This window comes from Pelobates fuscus, chromosome 2 (assembly GCF_036172605.1).
Source record: "Pelobates fuscus isolate aPelFus1 chromosome 2, aPelFus1.pri, whole genome shotgun sequence".
NCBI lineage: Eukaryota > Metazoa > Chordata > Amphibia > Anura > Pelobatidae > Pelobates > Pelobates fuscus.
Genome location: NC_086318.1, coordinates 306942935 through 306964656, shown reverse-complemented (window position 1 = coordinate 306964656; position 21722 = coordinate 306942935). Strand labels below are relative to the sequence as shown.

The 21722-nt window shown below is 41.5% G+C and overlaps 1 protein-coding gene across 1 annotated transcript in view; it reads left to right on the top strand.

Annotated features, from left to right (window-relative positions):
- The window catches only part of NT5DC1 (5'-nucleotidase domain containing 1), a 396716-nt gene that overhangs the window by 360171 nt on the left and 14823 nt on the right, over positions 1-21722 (top strand). The window contains exons 9-10 of the mRNA XM_063441282.1: positions 1575-1672; positions 20634-20752. Coding sequence (XP_063297352.1) covers positions 1575-1672; positions 20634-20752 — 217 coding nt within the window. The remainder of the gene's footprint in view (positions 1-1574; positions 1673-20633; positions 20753-21722) is intronic.

The following is a 21722-nucleotide window of genomic DNA, read 5'->3' as shown; positions in this document are numbered from 1 at the left end:
TTGAGGCAGTCAGCTAGACCTTTATCCTCATCTACATACCTTCCTTCTTTTGTTTTTAATCTAACTAATCCTTGTTTTACTTTTCTTTTCTCATTTATGTATCTAAAAAAAGTTTTGTCCCCCTTTTTTACTGACTGTGCTATTTTCTCTTCTGTGTGTGCTTTGGAAGCTCTTATAACTTGCTTAGCCTCTTTCTGCCTAATCTTATAGGTCATTCTGTCTTCCTCACTCTGGTTTTTTTTATAATTACTAAATGCTAACTTCTTGTTTTTTACTATTTTGGCCACATCTGCGGAGTACCACAGTGGTTTCTTGAATCTTTTGCTTTTACTGACAAGCCTAATGCAATTTTCTGTTGCCTTCAGTAGTGCAACTTTTAAATAATCCCATTTCTTTTGGACTCCATTTAAATTGCTCCAGTCTAATAATGACTCTTTTACACATATTCTAATTTTAGAAAAGTCTGTTTTTGTAAAGTCTAAAACTTTTGTTTTTGTGTGGTGTGACTCAGTCACTGTTCTTATATTAAACCACACTGACTGATGATCACTGGATCCTAAACTTTCACCTACAGTAATATCTGATACCAAATCTCCATTTGTTAACACTAAATCTAGTATGGCCTCTTTACGAGTTGGCTCCTCAACGACTTGTTTTAGAGACAATCCCAGTAGGGAGTTTAGAATATGTGTGCTCCTGGCACAAGTAGCTATTTTTGTTTTCCAATTCACATCAGGAAGATTAAAGTCACCCATGATGATAACTTCCCCCTTCATTGTCATTTTAGCTATTTCTTCAACTAGTAGATTATCTAACTCTTCAATTTGTCCTGGGGGCCTATAAATCACACCTACACGAGTTACTGTGTGATTACCAAATTCTAACGTAACCCAAACAGACTCTATGTTCGCCTCACTAACCTTTATTAGGCTAGATTTTATGCTATCCTTTACATACAGGGCCACCCCTCCCCCTTTCTTGCCTTCCCTGTCTTTTCTATATAAAGAGTACCCTGGTATTGCTATGTCCCAGTCATTTTTCTCATTATACCATGTCTCAGTAACAGCGACTAAATCTACACTATCAGTTGCATCAGGGCATGGGGCGTTGCAAAATATGCAACATGTGTCAATGGTGATACCCATAACTGGTGGGCCTGCATGGAAAGTGGCCAGCCTGCCAACTTAGGGGCATGTCAAGACTATTTAGTAGGCCCACCTATTGAAGTGGTGTCATGCACAACAAACAGCAGACAGGACAGTTGAGGTAGGTGTGTGTGTGTATTTGTATTTAGATATATAATATATTGATTTGAGTATTCTTGTAATGATGCCTTATCTAAATGCTTTGAAATTGTACACCAAGTTTCAGAAAGTTCTTAATTTAGTTCTGATAGATTAAGACCATGTATTTAGACGGCCTTTCTATTCGGACTGACAGAATTTCAGCTATAAGAAAGTATTTTTATAAGGGAATATTATAAATCACTCAAATATTGTGCATGATGATAGGATTTATTTAGATATAGCTTCCAGAGTTGTCTCTGACATTTAAATATTTTTTTTTCTTATCAGGAAGGATTTTGAGGAACTGTTTGATATAATTATAACAAATGCCTTGAAGCCTGGGTTTTTCTCTCTAACTCCGCAACAGAGACCATTTTGGACTCTTGGTAAGTCTTGCTTTTTACTCTACAGTTCAATTTCTTTAGATAAATTTAAATCATATTATAAGCCTGATGACTCTTGCTGTATCTTTCTGCCTGAATGATTGTCATTGTTTACAGTCAGGGAAAAAAAGTATTTGATCCCCTGCTGATTTTGAACATTTGTCCAGTGACAAAGAAATGATTAGTCTTAATGGTAGGTGTATTTTAACAGTGAGAGACAGAATAATAAAAAAAAAATCGAGAAAAACAAATGTCAAAAAAGTTATAAACTGATTTGCAAGTCGATGAGTGAAATAAGTATTGAATCCCCTATCAATCAGTAAGATTTCTGGCTCCCAGGTGTCTTTTATACAGGTAACGAGTTGAGATTAGGAGCACTCTCTTAAAGGTTGTTACCTGTATAAAAGACACCTGTCCACAGAAGCAATCAATCAGATTCCAAACTCTCCACCATGGCCAAGACCAAAGAGTTGTCCAAGGATGTCAGTGAAAAGATTGTAGACTTGCACAAGGCTGGAATGGGCTACAAGACCATCGCCAAGCAGCTTGGTGATAAGGTGATAACAGTTGGTGCGATTATTCGCAAATGGAAACACAAAATAACTGTCAGTCTCCCTCGGCCTGGTGCTCTATGCAAGATCTCACCTCGTGGAGTTTCAATGATCATGATAATGGTGAGGAATCAGCTCAGACCTACACGGGAGGATCTTGTTAATGATCTCAAGGACACTAAGAATACAATTGGTAACACACTACGCCGAGAAGGACTGAAATCCTGCAGCGCCTGCAAGGTCCCCTGCTCAGGAAAGCACATGTACAGATCTGTCTGAAGTTTGCCAATGAACATCTGAATGATTCAGAGGAGAACTGGGTGAAAGTGTTGTGCTCAGATGAGACCAAAATCGAGCTCTTTGGCATCAACTCAACTCGCCGTGTTTGGAGGAGGATGAATGCTGCCTATGACCCCAAGAGCACCATCCCCACCGTCAAAAATGGAGGTGGAAACATTATGCTTTGGGGGCTGTTTTTCTGCTAAGGGGACAGGACAACTGCACCGCAGTATACCGTCAAATCTTGGGTGAGAACTTGGGTCGTGGATGGGTATTCCAGCATGATAGTGACCCAAAACACACAGCCAAGGCAACAAAGGAGTGGCTCAAGACAAAGCACATTAAGGTCCTTGAGTGGCCTAGCCAGTGTCCAGACCTTAATCCCATCGAAAATATGTGGAGGGAGTTGAAGGTTAGAGTTGCCAAACATCCGCCTCGAAACCTTAATGACTTGGAGAGGATCTGCAAAGAGGAGTGGGACAAAATCTCTCCTGAGATGTATGCAAACGTGGTGGCCAACTACAAGAAACGTCTGACCTCTGTGATTGCCAACAAGGGTCTTTCCACCAAGTACCAAGTCGAAGGTATGAAATACTTATTTCACTCATCGACATGCAAATCAATTTCTAACTTTTTTGACATGCTTTTTTTCTGGATTTGTTTTTGTTATTCTGTCTCTCACTGTTAAAATACACCTACCATTAAAATTATAGACTGATCATTTCTTTGTCAGTGGACAAACGTTCAAAATCAGCAGGGGATTAAATACTTTTTTCCTTTAATGTACTTTTGTTTAGATTTGTTAGTGCTTTATGAAGAAACCGTATGATTTTTCTTGAAATGGTATTTGTCTGTCTCGTGTTTACTGCTCTTTTACCACTAGGTGTCCTCCTTGTAATACAGATTTTATGAGGATTCTTCTAATAAGATTACCTAACAAATTTAGCGAAGATTTGTAAATGCCAGCAGGTTTGCAAAGACTTCGGCATAAACTGCAAATAGCAGTGATTTTAACATGTCGTTCAATGCACTTTAAATTCAGATAATTAGTCCAGTGTTTAAGAGATACTTTAGACTGGAATTAAGTTGTGAATGTTTGTATTTGTTATGTTTAAAGTACCGTATATACTCGAGTATAAGCCGAGTTTTTTAGCACATTTTTTGTGCTAAAAAACCCCAACTCGGCTTATACTCGAGTCAATAGTCTGTATTATGGCAATTTACATTGCCATAATACAGACAGGGGCTGTGGGGGCTGTAAGAGAGTTTACTTACCTCTCCTGCAGCTCCTGTCAGCTCTCTCCTCCTCCGCGCCGTCCGTTCAGCACCTCGGTCAGCTCCCAGTGTAAGTCTCGCGAGAGCCGCGGCTCTCGCGAGACTTACACTGGGAGCTGACAGAGGGAGCTGCACGGACGGCGCGGAGGAGGAGAGAGCTGACAGGAGCTGCAGGAGAGGTAAGTAAACTCTCTTACAGCCCCCACAGCCCCCCACTGAACTGCCAATGCTGGACCACCAGGGAAGGAGAGCCCCCCTCCCTGCCATGTATCAAGCAGGGAGGGGGGACGAAAAAAAAATAATTAGTAGTAATAAAAAAAAGACAAATTAAATAATAATACAAAAAAAATAAAAAAAATAATTAAATAAATAAAAATAATAAATAATAATAATAAAAAAATATTAAAATAATTATAAAAAAAAAATTGCCCATCCCCCACCAAGGCTCTGCAACACACACACACACACACACACACACACACACACACCACTCATACACACACACTGCATTCATACACACACACACTGCACTCATGCGCTCACACACTGCACTCATGCGCTCACACACTGCACTCATACGCTGCATTCATATACACACGCTGCACTCATACACACACGCTGCACTCATACACTCACGCTGCACTCATACACACACGCTGCACTCATACACTCACGCTGCACTCATACACTCACGCTGCACTCATACACTCACGCTGCATTCATACACTCACGCTGCATTCATACACTCACGCTGCATTCATACACTCACGCTGCACTCATACACTCACACTGCATTCATACACTCACACTGCATTCATACACTCACACTGCATTCATACACTCACACTGCATTCATTATACACACACTGCATTCATTATACACACACTGCATTCATTATACACACACTGTAAATAAATATTCAATTAATATATTTTTTTTAGGATCTAATTTTATTTAGAAATTTACCAGTAGCTGCTGCATTTCTCACCCTAGTCTTATACTCGAGTCAATAAGTTTTCCCAGTTTTTTGGGGTAAAATTAGGGGCCTCGGCTTATATTCGGGTCGGCTTATACTCGAGTATATACGGTAACACATTTTTTGTAGTAATGGCTGAACCAACTGATAGGTGTTCAAAGAATTTGGAGGTAATTGAGGACTGGCTGCTTTTTTTGAGGTTAATTTCAAATGTCAAAGACTACATTGATTATATAATTTGAAAATCATTGTGAATTTAAATAGATATAGTTTGATTCCCTTAAGGACCAAACTTCTGGAATAAAAGGGAATCATGACGTGTCACACATTTCATGTGTCCTTAAGGGGTTAAACATCTATGTATTTTTCCAGTGATCGGAGACTGATATTTGTCAGATCCAACAGGTGGAAAAGGAAGTCAGAGTAGAAGCCATTTTCTAAAGTCTTACAGAAATAGAAAGGGAATAGGTAGTGGGAAAAAAACACCACCAATACCCAAAGAAGGGGTTACAGGAGGTATAAGGGGCTTGACCCCAAATATAATAATCAGAGAAAGAGAAAGTGGAGTAGAGGATCCACTAGCAAAAAGCAAGTGGGAACTCCAATCCACTGAGCTATACCTCCTAAAATAAACGTAACATAAATAGGGTAAATGGACCTTTATTTTAAATATAATAGGGAAATGTATACACCAAATATTGTGTAGAAAAAGTGAAAACCAACACCCAATAAAAAAACTTGGGCGAGAACTACGGGTTACCTTGAACTGAGTACAAGGTAGGAGCAAGTGATAATGTAAAGTATATAATATGAAGTATACAACTTGAAAATAGTTACTGAGCCCCTAAAGAGACAGCATTAGTATGGTTACCTCCAGTCTCGCGAGACTTGCAGTGGGAGCTGACCGGACCGGAGGAGAGAGAAGGGAGCTGACAGGAGCTGCTGTAAAGGTAAGTTACAGCTCTCTGCCAGCCCCCAACAGGACATCCGGGCTTGTAATGAGCCCGGCTGTCCTTGTCTGTATTATGGCAATATAAGTTGCCATAATACAGACACTCACTCGAGTATAAGACGAGTGGGGGTTTATCAGCACAAAAAATGTGCCGAAAAACTTGTCTTATACTCGAGTATATACGGTAAATGCTGAGGTCTGTTGCACTTCAGCATGCAGTTAGAAAGAGGTGATCAGTTATTTTTTACATTAAGAGAGCTTTTTGGCTTTTACCAATAATTGAAGATTATGCTAGCTTTAGTGTAATAATAATCTTAATTGTAATAATGACTAGAGGAGAGTATTTTGCTTTAACTTTCTTTATTAACTCTATAGCAGCAAAGAAATATATAGAAAAAACTGGTAACCACCATAAACAAGCATAGGTAATAAGAGACACATAAAACATAATCACTTGCTCTTCATATTGCGACATCACAAGTTCAGAACAACTGATAAAACGACTAACGGAACAATCCAGACACAAACATCACAGGAGAAAGACCTAAGAGGAAGCACCTGAAGTACAAATTTCGAAACAATTAAGGCTGAAAAAGACCAAAAAAGACGATTAGCCAAATAAATTGGACTTTGAAAAACACATGACACAGCAAACATCAGTGAATGCAATGGTAAGTAATACAAAACTATTAAAATAGAAAGAAAGAAAAGAAAATGAAGAAAGAAAACCTAAAGCCTGTGCATGCCTCCTGGGTGGGGGATAACCCCTGTGGTGAACAATAAACTAACAAAAAACGGTGTTAAAAAATGGAATACTAGAAGGGTAGAATATACCTATAATAAAACTTAACTTTTAATCAATAAACTGATTAATTAAAAAAAAGTCCCACTTGGGACAAATGGGACAGACTACAACACTGGAATAATAGTACTATGGACAAAAATATAAATTGGTTAAAACAACTAAGGCTGTTCCACTAATGCAGATAAAGTGCCCCAGATGAATTCTAAATAAAGTCAATATAATTGGTATACTGAGGTCATAAGTGTCAAGATCACAGTTTTCAGATTTTGTTAATAGGCACCTACTGAGTTCTATAAATGTACTATGGCACCTGAAAAATATTTAACAAATGTCTTTAGTGGTAATGATGTAAACTTACATTACGTCCAGCACAATGATCCTAGTTTATCTCAATGGTTTATTGTAGACAAATTGTATTGAGTGTTAGATATAAAGTTGCAAAAAAGGCATTTGTCCAGTAATCAATGTAATTGTATCAATATCAACTCCTACTCATTGAGAATGTTACTATTTGATAATTAGTAAGCGTTATACATGAGATGTAGCTGAATCTCCTGCTGATGGAGAGAGCTATAAATCAACGGGTGCTGTAAGGGGTGGAAAATTAGGGGGTGATGATCGAACAGTGGCATGGAGGGGGGGGACAAAACAGAGGGAAATGGGAGATAGCAAATAACGTTCCCTATTGTGCCTTCGTGGGCACCCATTACCCCTAAAGAAAGCCCTAACCTATAGTGCAATGCTAGTCATCCCACCCGCTCCTGTAATAGAATAATTGGCCGAATCAAAAGTTACCAAATAACTAGTAGGTTGATCAAGGTACCATACTGCAAAAAAAAAAAAAAATTAGGAATTTCTAAAGTGCTAAGTAATACTGCATAAAGTACTGAGTGGAAACAGTGAGACCCCCCAGACCCCTGATGCATGTTTTGCTAAATCAGCTCATCAGATGTAGTCTTTCCCATTTGTCCCAATTGGGACTTTTTTAATTAATCAGTTTATTGATTAAAAGTTACGTTTTATTATAGGTATATTCTAACATTCTAGTATTCCATTTTTTAACACCAGGTGGTGCATCCTCCTTTCTGTCTTTTGTAAGTAAGTAATACAAGCATGACTAACAAGAAGAAAAATGTAGGGAAAATGAAAGATTATTAGTAAACTAAAGCTAGCATAATCTTCAATTTTACAACATAAGAGAAGGCTCCATATTTTGCAGTTTTAACACTGTAGAATCATAGAGAAAGTGGCATTTAAAGACGGTCAAAAATAATATGTCAGAAACGTAGGTTCTCATGACCAGTCCATTGCCTGCAGAATAACCCAGAGAGAGGCACCCACGGAAAAAAAAAAACAATGTCTCTGGAGTGAGCCCCAAACAAGAGATCAATACATGCCAATGAAATGAGCCACCGAATCCACCTGGCCAAGGTAGTAATTGAAACTGTGCCATGAGGATGGATATAGAAGATCAGAAGCTGATGGGAGAAGGTGGGCCTCTGCACCGCCATAGCCCCTACGTACCAGCATAGAGCCGACACGACACAAAGTTGAGGGTCCCATGGCAAAAAGGATAGAAAACCGAAGACATATTTGACTTTTTCCTACGCGTTGCCCAGAACATGACCCCGTCCGAAGATCAGGAAAAAGGTGTCCACGCTCAAAGCATGAACATTCGAAACACGATGGAAGGAGACCAAACAGAGAAGGAAAGTGAAGTTGGCCATAAGTTGATGGAGTGAGAGTCTATCTTTAGGTAGCCAATCGCGTAAGAAACAAAGGCCAATATCAACTTCCCAGAAAAGAGCTAATCTGGGCTGCAGACTGATCCCCCATAGTAATCAACAAGCTAGAGGATCCTGACCAACTGGTCACTCTTGTGAAGGCTCATGGGCCGCCAAAATCGCAGAACGGATGACATGGATATAGCGGTATGACTTGCCTGATGAAAACATGAATGACAGGAAATCAAAAACTGAGGAAACATGGGCTGTAAAGGGTTCGAAACCCCCGTCCCAAACACTAACTGGACGAGGAGAACCAGGTAGATAGGTAATTTTTCCTCATCCCCGGCGCCCAGGAGTCATCAACATCTCCTGAAACTCTGAAAGAGTCCACGCCAGTAGGGTCCAGGAGCATTGGTTTGGTTCCCTGCTCAGGCCCGTCAGAAGGTCGTAATACTATGGCAACAGGAGAGGATTTGCTCAAGATAGGTCCAGCAGGTCCGGGAACCAGGGTTGGCTCAGCCACAGCGGTGTCAAGAGGATCATCATTACCCGTTGTGTCTGGACTAGGTGGATCATAGCAAATAGGGGAAAGGCATAGTCATCTTGCAGTGGCCATTCTTGCAGGAATGCTGTGCTCTCCGGATCCAGTAGCCAGCTGTGGAAGTTCGGTAGCTGGTGGTAAGTGTGAGAGGCGAACAGGTCAATGCGATATGGGCCCCTCAAGGTTCAAGGTTGGATACAGCTGAAATGTCAGCATATTCCAAAGCAAGCAGTAGATCTTCTTCGTGAATATTGTCAGATTGTAAGACCTGGCGCCCCCGAGGAGGTTCATATAACGCACTGTGGAGACGTTATCCATTCGATGAAGAATGCAACAATTGGACTGCCCCCTTTGTCAGACTGCAAATGGCAAACAACAGCAGTACCGGGCAATTGATGTGAAGGTGGTGCTCCTGTCCATACACTGTCCACAGAGGCCACGCGGTCGGTGACACCCCAGACCCGGTATCCGACTCCAGGATGAAGTCCGGGCAACTGCCGAAGATGGCACGAGCATTCCATGCCTGCATGCATTCCAGTCACCACAACAGCCACAACAGTTCTGAACGTGCTTTGTTCTATACTGGTACGGACTGATCATATGTGGGGTTCTGATGTAAAAAACTTGTTTTCAGTCATTGCATGGCATAATAGTAAAGAGGACACATAAATATGGCATGAATGGAGGATGACAGTCGTCCTACAATCTGTACTGGTACAGAATCGCTTTTGAAAATCTTCCTGATCTCCTTGCTAATTGTTGCCACCTTAGAAGGAGAGAATCGCAGGGTGCAAGAGATGGAATCCCAGGAATTGGACTTGTTGAGCAGAAACCAAAGCTGATTTTTCACAGTTGATGATGAAAGCCAGCAACTCCAGTAGTTCCACCATGCAGCGAGTGTGTTCCTGTATTGAGGACTTGTTAAAGATCAGAATATTGTCCAAGTAAATTATACAGCAGTTACACTGTTCTCTGAGATGTGCAACCACTGGTTTCAGAACCTTGGTGAAACACCACGGGAATGACACTGTTGCACATAGAAGGCTTATCAATAAACTGCAATCTTTAAGTTTGGATTCCAATATTGTTGAATGGGTAAGGCAGTGGCTGACTGACGGGCAACAGAGGGTTTTGTCAATGGAGTGTATTCGAAGCATTGGCTTGTCACCAGTGGGGTACCTCAGGGATTTGTACTTGGACACATTCTATTTAATATTTTTATTAGTGATATTGCAGAAGGTCTTGATGGGTATGTTTTTTTGCTGATGATACTAAGATATGTAACAGGGTTGATGTTCCTAGAGGGATAAGCCAAATGACAAATGATTTAGGTAAACTAGAAAAATGGTCAGAGTTGTGGCAACTGACATTTAATGTGGATAATTGCAAGATAATGCATCTTGGACATAAAAACCCAAGGGCAGAGTACAGAATATTTGATAGAGTCCTAACCTCAGCATCTGGGGTGATTATTTCTGATGACTTAAAGGTAGGCAGACAATGTAATAGAGCAGCAGGAAATGCTAGCAGAATGCTTGGTTGTATAGGGAGAGGTATTAGCAGTAGAAAGAGGGAAGTGCTCATGCCATTGTACAGAACACTGGTGAGACCTCACTTGGAGTATTGTACGCAGTACTGGAGACCGTATCTCCAGAAGGATATTGATACTTTAGAGAGCGTTCAGAGAAGGGCTGCTAAACTGGTTCATGGATTGCAGGAAAAAACTTACAAGGAAAGGTTAAAGAAACTCAGCCTGCCATTCATGTAGTACATGTAGCTTGGAGGAAGGACGAGACGGGGGGATATGATAGAAACATTTAAATACATAAAGGGAATCAACACCGTAAAGGAGGAGACTATATTTAAAAGAAGAAAAACGACTTAAATTAGAGAGGCAAAGGTTTAAAAATAATATTCGGAAGTATTACTTTACGGAGAGGGTAGTGGATGCATGGAATAGCCTTCCAGCTGAAGTGGTAGATGTTAGCACAGTAAAGGAGTTTAAGCATGCATGGGATATGCATAAGGCTATCCTAACTATAAGATAAGGCTAAAGACTAATGAAAGTATTTAAAAAATTGGGCAGACTAGACGGGCCAAATGGTTCTTATCTTCTGTCACATTCTATGTTTCAAATGTGAGGCATGTAAACTGCCCTGCCTCATGGTGCCAGAGGAACCTGAGGAAGGGGTGATTGTCTTGGTGTATAGTGACCGATAGGTAAGTGTCGTTCAGGTCCAAACACATGAATACATTTCTATCTCATAACAGGTCTCGGAGGAGAAGTGTCTGTAGATTGCATGAGTGTATAGGTCTCTGAGGTTGATGACTGGACAGAAATCTCTAGTCTTTTTCTGAACCAGGCTGATGTTGCTGAAGAACCTGCCAGCCCCAGTGGCAGGTTGAACGGCCCCTTTTAACATGAGTTTGCAGAGTTCTGACTCAATGAGTTGTTTGTCAACGGATGCAAACTGAAATGGCAAGGCGGGTGTGATTAGACCAGGGCGGATTCAAACTGAAACTCCGTAGCCCTGCATGGTTTGGAGCACCGAAGCGTCCGATGACAGTCTTGTCAAGTTTTGGGAAAAAAGCAGAAAGATGGCCTGCAGTGTAGACAGTATGCATAATGTTTGACACATTCGGTCTCACCTGTGGTCAATCTGCCACGAGTGTGTCCTCTGCCTCCTTGGCCCCTTTCTTCTCCTCAAGAGTAGGAGAAACCTTGGTGGTAAGGTGCAGACGGTTGCATGGGGCATGGGCTCAAGGGCCATAAGCGGCTGGCGGCACGGCCCTTCTGCCAGCCAGCCCTGCCAAAAACCCACGTGATGGGTTTCTATGAAAAACTGTGTGCATGGAGGACTCACCTTGTTGAGCGAGGTAAACACACTGACGTGTTTATTTAGTTCCTTCAGAAATGCCTCGCCAAACAGCGTGCCCTGTGCCTGTGGACTCCATGGTTAAGGCAACCTTGTCCTGAAGCGTGGGGCGAGGACATGCCGACCTCATCTGTTTGCGAACATCCTTGTCCAAGGATTTGCACAGCCAGAAATGCATGAACCTTGGGTGTTCCTTGGATTGAACATTCTCCCACCCGAAGCATCCAGGAAAACCTTGGCATCATCCTGAGAATGTGTCTCCACACCTTCAGCTGTGTCCAGCTACTGGAGCTCACCCAGGAAGGTGTCCTTTGCAAAGTTCGATTCTTGAGAGGTTGAGCCCCATGCCCCACCATCAGAGTCCTCAGCCTGCCATTTATGTAGTACAGACATCGAATGTGGTAGGTCACGCTCCCCGTCTGAGGAGAGATCAAGCATATGCCAGGTAGCTGGTTGTTGCGGCGTAGACTAGTGTTTGAGGGGCGTCTTGCCTCTGGTAGTCTGAGGCGTTTTGCCAATCTAAAACATTCCTTGGAGTCAGAGTCAGGAGTTGCGACTGTTTCGAGACTTGTTTAGTAGGTCCGGTCCGCAGGGAAAAGTTCTAGTGAGCACCTTATCCATAGAAGCGGCTACAACGTGACAATCATGGCCTGCAGATCCACTGGGGCCTGAGATTCCTCCATAGTAGATTTAAATGAGATGCACAGGTACAAATGGGGCTCACCCGAGAGTACGACTAGGCTAAAAGTGTATAGGGACTCGCATAACATCAAATATCCTAGGCTCACCTAGGAAGCAGTGGCCTGCATGCACAGGTCCTGTTTAGCAGCACAGAATAGGGGACTCACCGTATCCAGATATGCAGGCTACATCCACTGGCACACACCTCCCGGGTGCCAACATCAACCTGACCCAGATGCAGTGTAGAGGAGCAGCAGAGAGCCAAGTCTCAGCAAGGTAGAGACTGAGTGGAAGGTGGGCATCTGGTCTTGCGATATACGTGCTCCCAAGATGGCTCCCGTGATCCTAATGAGATTCACTGTTAAATTAACACAGAGAAACCCACGAATGAAGCCCAGCATACACAAACGAACATTCAGCAAAAAACTTTTTTTTAATATACGTTTGTGTGCCTAATGCAAGAGCGCAATGGTGGTGCCAAACAAAAGCCTTTGTTCAGTAGCGCAGAACGTTCATGGACACCCCCGTGAATGGTCCAGAGGCAGCGGCTGACATCATTCGTCGGCTCTCACGGTGCGGATAATGCTGGATGGTTGGCTCCTGGCTAACCGAGAGAAAGGAGACCCAGAGGGAAGAAAAGACCACAGGGTCAACAGGTGAAGGATAGAACCAGGGAGCAGAGTACACAAGCAAATGGGAAGGGAGCTCAGAGAGTAAAAGAGACACAGGGAACCCCCAAAAGGGAGAGCAGAATGGAACAGGAAAATAAAGCAATATAAGCAAAATATATCAATCCAAATAACAAGGAACAATATACAAAATATAAACAATAAGTACAAAAGAGAGGGAATCCGTACTCTGACCTGTGTTGTAATGGAGCAGCAAAGAAAGAGTAAGTGCTTATGATACTTTTCTATATATTTCTTTGCTGATATGGAGTTAGTAAAGAAATGTAATGCAAAATACAAAGCCTCCTGTCATGTTGTAAAATTATAAACAAAAAAGTGGGGTTCTTTAGTAAATATATCATGGGTAAGGGCCTGGCATATGGCCCCCCTTTTAATCCATTCTATGTTGGTTGTTGTAAAGGGAGTACTGTACCATGTAGGACCCTGACAACTGTCTATACCATTTCTTCCACCCACTGGGCTGTCAGGTAGAGGATAATTAATAAATGTTAAGAAGATCAAGAGATCATGTGTGTGTATGTAAATGTATATATAAATATATATAAACCAAAATACCAGAGTATTGCAGTATGCAATGATACCTTTTTTATTGGACTAACCTAATATTTCGAAGACAAGCTTTTGAGAGTTTTCCTAGTGTTTAAAACTTAAACCAAGTGATGTTAGAGAAGGGAAGGGATGGGGGGTGAGTGGGGTGTTATAAATAGCAGAAGATGTGCCTGAAAGTGAAAGGTACAGGTTGACTGAGAATAGTAGTTTGGCATATTGCTTACTGGCCTAATACAGCTAATCCAATCTACACTGTGTATATATATATATATATGTGTGTGTGTGTGTGTGTGTGTGTGCGCGCGCGCGCGCATTATATATATATATATATATATATATATATATATACACTTGCACATATTACTGTAGAAACCTTGCACGAAGCAAGACTTGCCCAGCATAAACATGTGACTAGACGGTTTTTAAGTCAATGAATCACAGTTGTCTGACTCAAGTTTGAGAGAGATGTATTTAAAGGCTTCTCCCACCTTAATTTTTAACATGTGTATTAGGCTTTCATTTAGGTACACACAGCTTCACAAGGTCATGAAACAAAGAAAAACATGCAACAGATATGAAGTAGTTATATGGTTGTTGTCATTGGTTACACTTACAAAAGGTCAAGAACAACAAAACAATAATTGGTACCATTTTTGGATAATAGGGGTAGAAGCCTGTTATTAATAATTCCATATTCAAAAGGCCTTTTGTATTGTAGCACTTTATATGAAATATAGAAAGAAGTGGATAGGGTATGGAAGAGTAGCAGGCAGAAGAAAGGAGGAGGGAATAGAAAAGAAGGGAGTAGGAAGGGTGAAGAGTGGTTGGGGGCATGCAACCTCTGGAAAGGGGGTAAGTAGTCTTTATTAATTTTTTTAATGCAAAGTTGGGTAAAGAGATGGGAACCTATAGTGCAGAAATAGCAATAGGTATTTTCTTGAATATAAGTTCCCTTTACCCTGATTCTAACCCTGTCTCCTTTCGGAACAATCACACCACCTAGAAGCTAAGCAGTGTTTATGGCTGGACTGTCTTGTCAGTCATTGATAGTGAGGTTGCATCAAGCCTTGGGAAAACTAGGATTGCTGGACTTCTTCAGAAGTAAATCCTACCTCATAGTAATGACTGACTAATGTCTGGGGCATGGTCCCCCAGTGACTGGATGCCTCAGGCAGCCTTCAGGGGGTTTTATTGTGTTACTTGCTCATCAAGCCATAGCAAAGTCTTGCCTTGACTCAGACTGCATTTAGATTTTTGAATTACATTATTAAGGGGCTTTTTTTTTAACACTGGCCTGCTGAGAATTTGGGAAGTTATCCAATAATTCCTAAAATTCAATTCTCTAACTAGACAGGAACCTAAACAAAATAGAAGGAAAACCAGAAGAAAAAAAGTCCAGAAATACTAGCAAAGGGCGGACGTAGCTATAAGGTTATATAATGTAAAACATGTATAATTAAGTCACAAAGCACAACTGTATATACTTATGTAAAATAAGTAATGCAAACCTAAAAGCAATATGCTGTGGTATTCTGCTCCCTAGGCAGATACTTTGCTTGAGCGTAAAACAGCATGCCAAGAGGCCACACTGCTTTAAAAGGTCATCCCAAGGGTAGCCGAGGGGAAACCATTCACTTCCTATAACAAACAGACACTTCTCCAGAAACAATAAAAGAGCTCAAATTAGGAGCAAGATAAGCACGTTTTAGTGTAATCGCTTTAAATGTCGTTTGCACTCGAGTTTTCCTCCTGCCTTCTATTTAAGAATAATAAGAGCTGTTTCATAGATCTTTTTACAACATTTCAGCAGAAATATTTTTTCTTGTTTAAAAAAAACAAAAACTAACATGCTTTACATTTTTTTTTTTTTATCTTTTATCATTAATGCTCACTTTCATGTTGTGCGTTTTGAGTATTTTGATTTCTTCTTCCATGGAACTTCGTACTAGCTGCCAGTTCATCTGGAAGACAGTTTATCATTTTGGCCACCCATTTTGGGTTGACCTTGGCTACACATGAATAAATGCCAGCGCTTAAATTCTCGTAATTCATGCACTGAAATGTATTCCGTGAACGATCAGAATGAATAAGTCTGTGTGTATTGCTGTTTCCTTTTACAGTTCTTTCCAAAGAAACCCTTCTGCATCATGACTTCTGGTTTTAATTAAGATAGTATTTCTCTGTAATATACACATTTGAAGATAAAGGCCATCTGGTCATACAATCTCATTTTTTAGCAGATTGTGTAGGGCATTTTTCAAATGCATCTAGAGAGCAGCAAAATGAATATTCTGCTGTGATCTTTTCTACATAGAGTATACCGTATTTATCGGCGTATAACACGCACCGGCGTATAACACGCACCTCATTTTAAGAAGGAAATTCCCCCCCCTCCCATAGTATTCCCCCTCCCTCATCCCATAGTGCCCCCCCCCTTTCCATAGTATTCTCCACCCCCTCCCATAGTATTCTCCACCCCCTCCCATAGTATTCTACACCCCCTCCTATAGTGTCCCCCCCCTCATCCCATAGTGTTCCCCCCCTTTCCTTAGTATTCTCCCCCCCATAGTATTCTCCACCTCCTCCCATAGTGTTCCCCCCCTCATCCCATAGTGTTCCCCCCTCCATAGTATTCTCCCCCCCTCCCATAGTATTCTCCACCCCCTCCCATAGTATTCCCACCCCTCATCCCATAGTGTCCCCCCCTTTCCATAGTATTCTTCACCCCCTCCCATAGTATTCTCCACCCCCTCCCATAGTGTTCCTCCCCTCATCCCATAGTGTTCCCCACCTTTCCATAGTATTCTCCCCCCTCCCATAGTATTCTCCCCCCTCCCATAGTGTTCCCCCCCTCATCCCATAGTGTCCCCCCTTTCCATAGTATTCTCCCCCCCATAGTATTCTCCACCCCCTCCCATAGTGCCCCCCCTTTCCATAGTATTCTCCCCCCATAGTATTATCCACCCCCTCCCATAGTGTTCCCCCCCTCATCCCATAGTATTCTCCCCCCCTCCCATAGTCCCCCCCCCCTCCCATAGTGTCCCCTAGTGCACTCTCCCTCCCCTTGTCCCATAATTACTTACCTGTCTTGAAGCGTGGGCCGGCTTCACAGCGCGCACCGCGGTACTGGAACTTCAATTTCAGGTTCCGGTTTCCGGCGGGACTGAAAGGAAGTGTGCACACTTCCTTTCAGTCCCGCCGGAAGCCGGAACCTGAAATTGAAGTTCCAGTATCACGGTGCGCGCTTAACACACTGCCCACGCTTCAAGACAGGTAAGTAAATATGGTATATCGGCGTATAACACGCACCCATCATTTTCCCCCTATTTTCAGGGAGAAAAAGTGCGTGTTATACGCCGATAAATACGGTATATGTGCAGAAAAATAGATATGACCAGTAGCGTAAAACTGATCAGTGCTGCGAAAACTGATCCATGCCCCTTCACTTCCCCCTCCCTCACTCCCTCTCCTACCATACACCTCCACCCAGGAAATCCCACTTACATGCCTCCCAACAGTCCGCTTTGTGCGGGACGCCCCGATTTTGGTGGTCAATCCCGCTGTCCTGCCAAGCTCTACCTCTGTATTATTTGCCAGGGGCAAGGGTTGGGAGGTATGTACATTATATTTATATGTCATTATAAGCACGCAGGAATAATGATGCATACATACTCCACCAAAAACAAAGGAAGGGGGTTGCACAGAGGGGGGGAAGGGGTTGCAAGGCTGCACACAGGAGGGGGAAGGCGGTTGCACAGGGGGGAAAGGGGTTGCAAGGCTGCACACAGGAGGGGGAAGGGGGTTGCACAGAGGGGGGGAAGGGGTTGCAGTGCTACACACAGGGGGGAAATGGTTGCACAGAGGGGGGGAGGGATTTTCAAACACAGGGGGGTCAGACACACATACATACAGAGACAACATACATATAGACAGATACACACACATGCAAAATGTACCTCATACATACAGAGACAACATACATATAGACAGATACACACACATACACTAACACACACACATGCAAAATGTAAATGTAATTTCCATCAGGTGGCCTTCAATGCGGCCCTGACGGTTACACTGTGCAATGGAGTCAGGGCCAGCCATGGCAAGACCAGCGTGGCAATGGAAAAAAGGTAAGTAAAATAACCTTTTCACGCCACAGAGAAGGGGGCCAGTGAGCTAAATAGCCACTCCAGCACTATAGTGTTAGGAATACAGGTTTGTATTCCTGACACTATAGTGTTCCTTTAAGGCAAAATTTTAAACAAGGTTACAAAACATTAGTGCAATTGGCATTTGTCAGGCACACACCGCATATTAAAACATTGTGATAACTTGGATTTTATGGATTTATATCCTTGGCACATGTTAAGCTTAGAAACCATTATTATAATGGTTAACATATACGAAAGTGAAAATTGTTAAAGGAACACTACAGCATTAGGTACACAAACATGCATTCTCTACTACACTATAGTGTTCTCCTCCCCCTTAACCCCTTAAGGACACATGACATGTGTGACATGTCATGATTCCCTTTTATTCCAGAAGTTTGGTCCTTAAGGGGTTAAAGGGACACTATATACACTCAGACCACTTCAGCTAATTGAAGTGGTCTAGGTACAGTGTCCCTATTGCACTTAGTGCTGCAACGTAAACATTGCAATTTCTCTAAGACAGCCTAGCAGCGTCAGCTATTTCCCCATTGGAAAGCAATAATACAATGATTTTCTGTGGGGAGGCCTAATGCGTGCATGCACATTACAACCGCCTTGTCCAGTAACAGCAGAGGAGGCGGAGCCATGACCCAGGGATCAGAAAGTAAATAAATGGTTTTTATCCCTTTATTCACCGGAGGGGAGAAAGAGGGAGTTATAGTGTCAGAAACACAGCTTTTAATAAAAAAATTTGAAAAAAGGTTTTTACTCACCTTTTTTTTTTTTCAAGCGCCGATATCTAGTCCCTGCAGGTGCTGGATCTGCCTCCCGTGACATGACGCCGACTCTGCTTCTTGTCGAATCCAATGCTCCTCATAGTGAATATGCAGCCAGTGCAGCGCACCTCCATTCAAATAGAGCTTGGGTATGAGAACCAAGTTTGACTCTGTTCTCACAGAAGAAAAGAAGACCACCAGAGGAATATTTAACCATGCAATGGAAGCATTGTCATCTCTACTAAAACGAAATGACCACTGCACCCATTGAATGATGTGGCAATAACAACAACAACAATAACAATGCGGTGTTGGTACTTACAGTGGTTAGCAAACTTTGTATTTTTCCAACTGGCAGGGACAAGTGACTGGTTCCAAGCTATGTACATTTTCCATCTCACCTATTTTCATGAAAAATTGGAAATTATATTCAGAAGCTAAAAAATAACCAACCTTTCGATTCATGTGGTATAATTAACTTTTTGTAAATTACTGCAGGCCTGCTTTCAAACTTCATATAAGGGGATTGTCTGCAAATCCTGAGCTGCGACAATAATTGGGCAGTGGAATATCCCTTTAAATTTACACTTTGTTTAATTCACATTTAACTGGTTGTCTGATTGACAGTTGAGGAGGAGGGGGTATGAATCTATTTTTATTAATTTCTATTGATATCTGAACTTTTTGTAAAATGCTATAATAGTGCTTTAAGTGTTTAGAGTGGAAAGGGAAGTTTTATTAAGTTGTGATATAAAGAGACAGCCATTTCTCTGGATACTAGATAAAAAAGGGGAATAGCAAATGCACTGTGTTACTTAGTGAGGAAGATCCCTAATACACAAACACTGCTAACTAGTAACAAATACATTCTCCCATTGTTACATACCCCCCTATAGCACCCCAACCTTGCACCCTCCCCCACAAGAGAGGGCACCCATAGTAATGGCAATATTGGAAAATACAAATGTGCTAAAAAATAATGGAAATTAAAAAAGGGGGGGGGGGTAATCACAGTACTAATGACAGCTTGCTGTTAATTCAATACTATTGTATTGGAATTGGCTTTTTCAATTTTATTTTTATATATATACATATATATATATATATATATATATATATATATATATATAATATTTACAAAAATGTGAGGGGTGTACTCACTTTTCTGACATACTGTATGTGTGTATGTATATATATGTATATATATATATATATATATATATATATACAGTATCTCACAAATGTGAGTACACCCCCACATTTTTGTAAATATTTTATTATATCTTTTCATGTGACAACACTGAAGAAATGACACTCTGCTACAATGTAAAGTAGTAATTGTACAGCCTGTATAACAGTGTAAATTTCCTGTCTGCTAAAAATAACTCAACACACAGCCATTAATGTCTAAACCGTTGGCAGAGAGAGCAGTTGAAGATGTGTGTTAAGGAAGGCACAAGATAAGGGGAGAGATATCTGATAAGGTGAGATGGGACAGGATCGAGCAGGGCAAGTGGTGGGACAAGAGGAAAGGAGAAGCGCAGCTACCTCTTTTTCAGTAGCCAGGGAAAAAGTATAAAGGGTAGGAAAGGCATGATCAATGTGCGGTTGAGAAAGAGAACAGCAAGGTGGTGAAAATGATTTCCTTAGCTGTTCAATCTTGTCGGTAAAGTAGCATGCAAAGCTATCGTCTGTAAGGTTAGTTTGGGGGGTGGCCACAGCAGGGCGAAGAAGAGAGTTAAAGGTGTCAGACGCCTGGGATGGCGGGTGCATGAACTAATGAGAGAGGAAAAGTATGACTGTTTGGCGAGGGCAAGGACTGTGCTGTATGAACACAATATTAATCTATAATGGAGATAGTCTGCCTGGGTGGGAGACTTCCTCCAGGAGTGTTCAGCACAACGGAAACATCTTTGCAGGTAGCATGTTGATTTAGTATGCCACGGTTGGGGGCGTGTTGTCCTCGAGGTGCATGTTTGGTGCGGGGCTACAGCGTTCAAGACAGAGGTGATGATACTGTTATATGTGGAGATGGCCAGTGAGGGGCCCCTGTCCAGTGATTATCGTGAGTTCTCGACCTTCTATCTGTAATTTACAAAAATGTATCTTTATCATTTGTGTATTTATAGAAAATGATGTGGAAATAGATGTATTGCCATCATTGGAGAAACCAGGCTGGTACTCCCAGGGCAACTGGAGACAACTATATAACCTCTTAACTAGAATAACCAGAAAGCCAGAACTCAAGGTAAGTAAACAATAGTATGTTAGAAATTATTCTCTTGAAATCAACACTTTATTCATATACAATTGGACATGCTGCATACCCATAAAGCACTTCAACAAGCTGCTTTAGGAGACTGAAATTTTCTTTAATGATTAAATGTCATGAATATGTTTTATAAATGAGGAACATGGAAAAAAAGGCATTTCTGCTACAAAAACTGCATAATTTATATTCAGTGCTTTCCACTGTGTTGCCTAGTTGATTGCAATGTGTATCTTGGCGCACAAATGAAAACGTATACATTTACATCTAAAGTATTTTATTGCATGGCCCACTAAAGTAATTTAATAATATTTTGTATTATTACTACACATGTCGATAAATGCTGGTTCTCTATTAGAACCAGTTTTGTTGCTAATGTGTCATGTTACCTCACCCAGAAATAAGCATTAGACCTCTGTAGGATGCAGCTGCACGCTAAGTCCTCTCCGTTGTTTAAAAACTGTTTCTTCCATTCCCCTCCTCCTCCCAGTTACCAGCTTAATAACTAACATTTACACGCAACAACAAACTAGAACTTTGGCTACAAGGAAATTAATTATTAGGACTTTATGCATAGCACAAAAAAGCCTTAGCTGCACATAAATAACTTTAAATCTTCAGAAAACATGGAAAAATTATTAATGGAACAGTGCAAGAAACATAACCACTAAATAACGTTATAGTAGTTATGGTGCCAGGAGTGCCCTTGCACTACCCCCTTTCCATTGTATGTAGTCAAACCATTTGCTGGGTGCCACACTCTGCCTCTACTACTTCTGACAGAGAACCAGAAGCTCTCTGTGTGAGGTTAACATAGTGGTGCAGGGCCTAGCTCAAAGGCTGAGAGTATGATCAGATGACATTTGCAGCCAGTCAGCTAGTCTTGCACTGCATGGTAATGTTCAGTAGAGTTAACAGAAGGAGCTTCAAGCTCTCTGTAGACATTAGT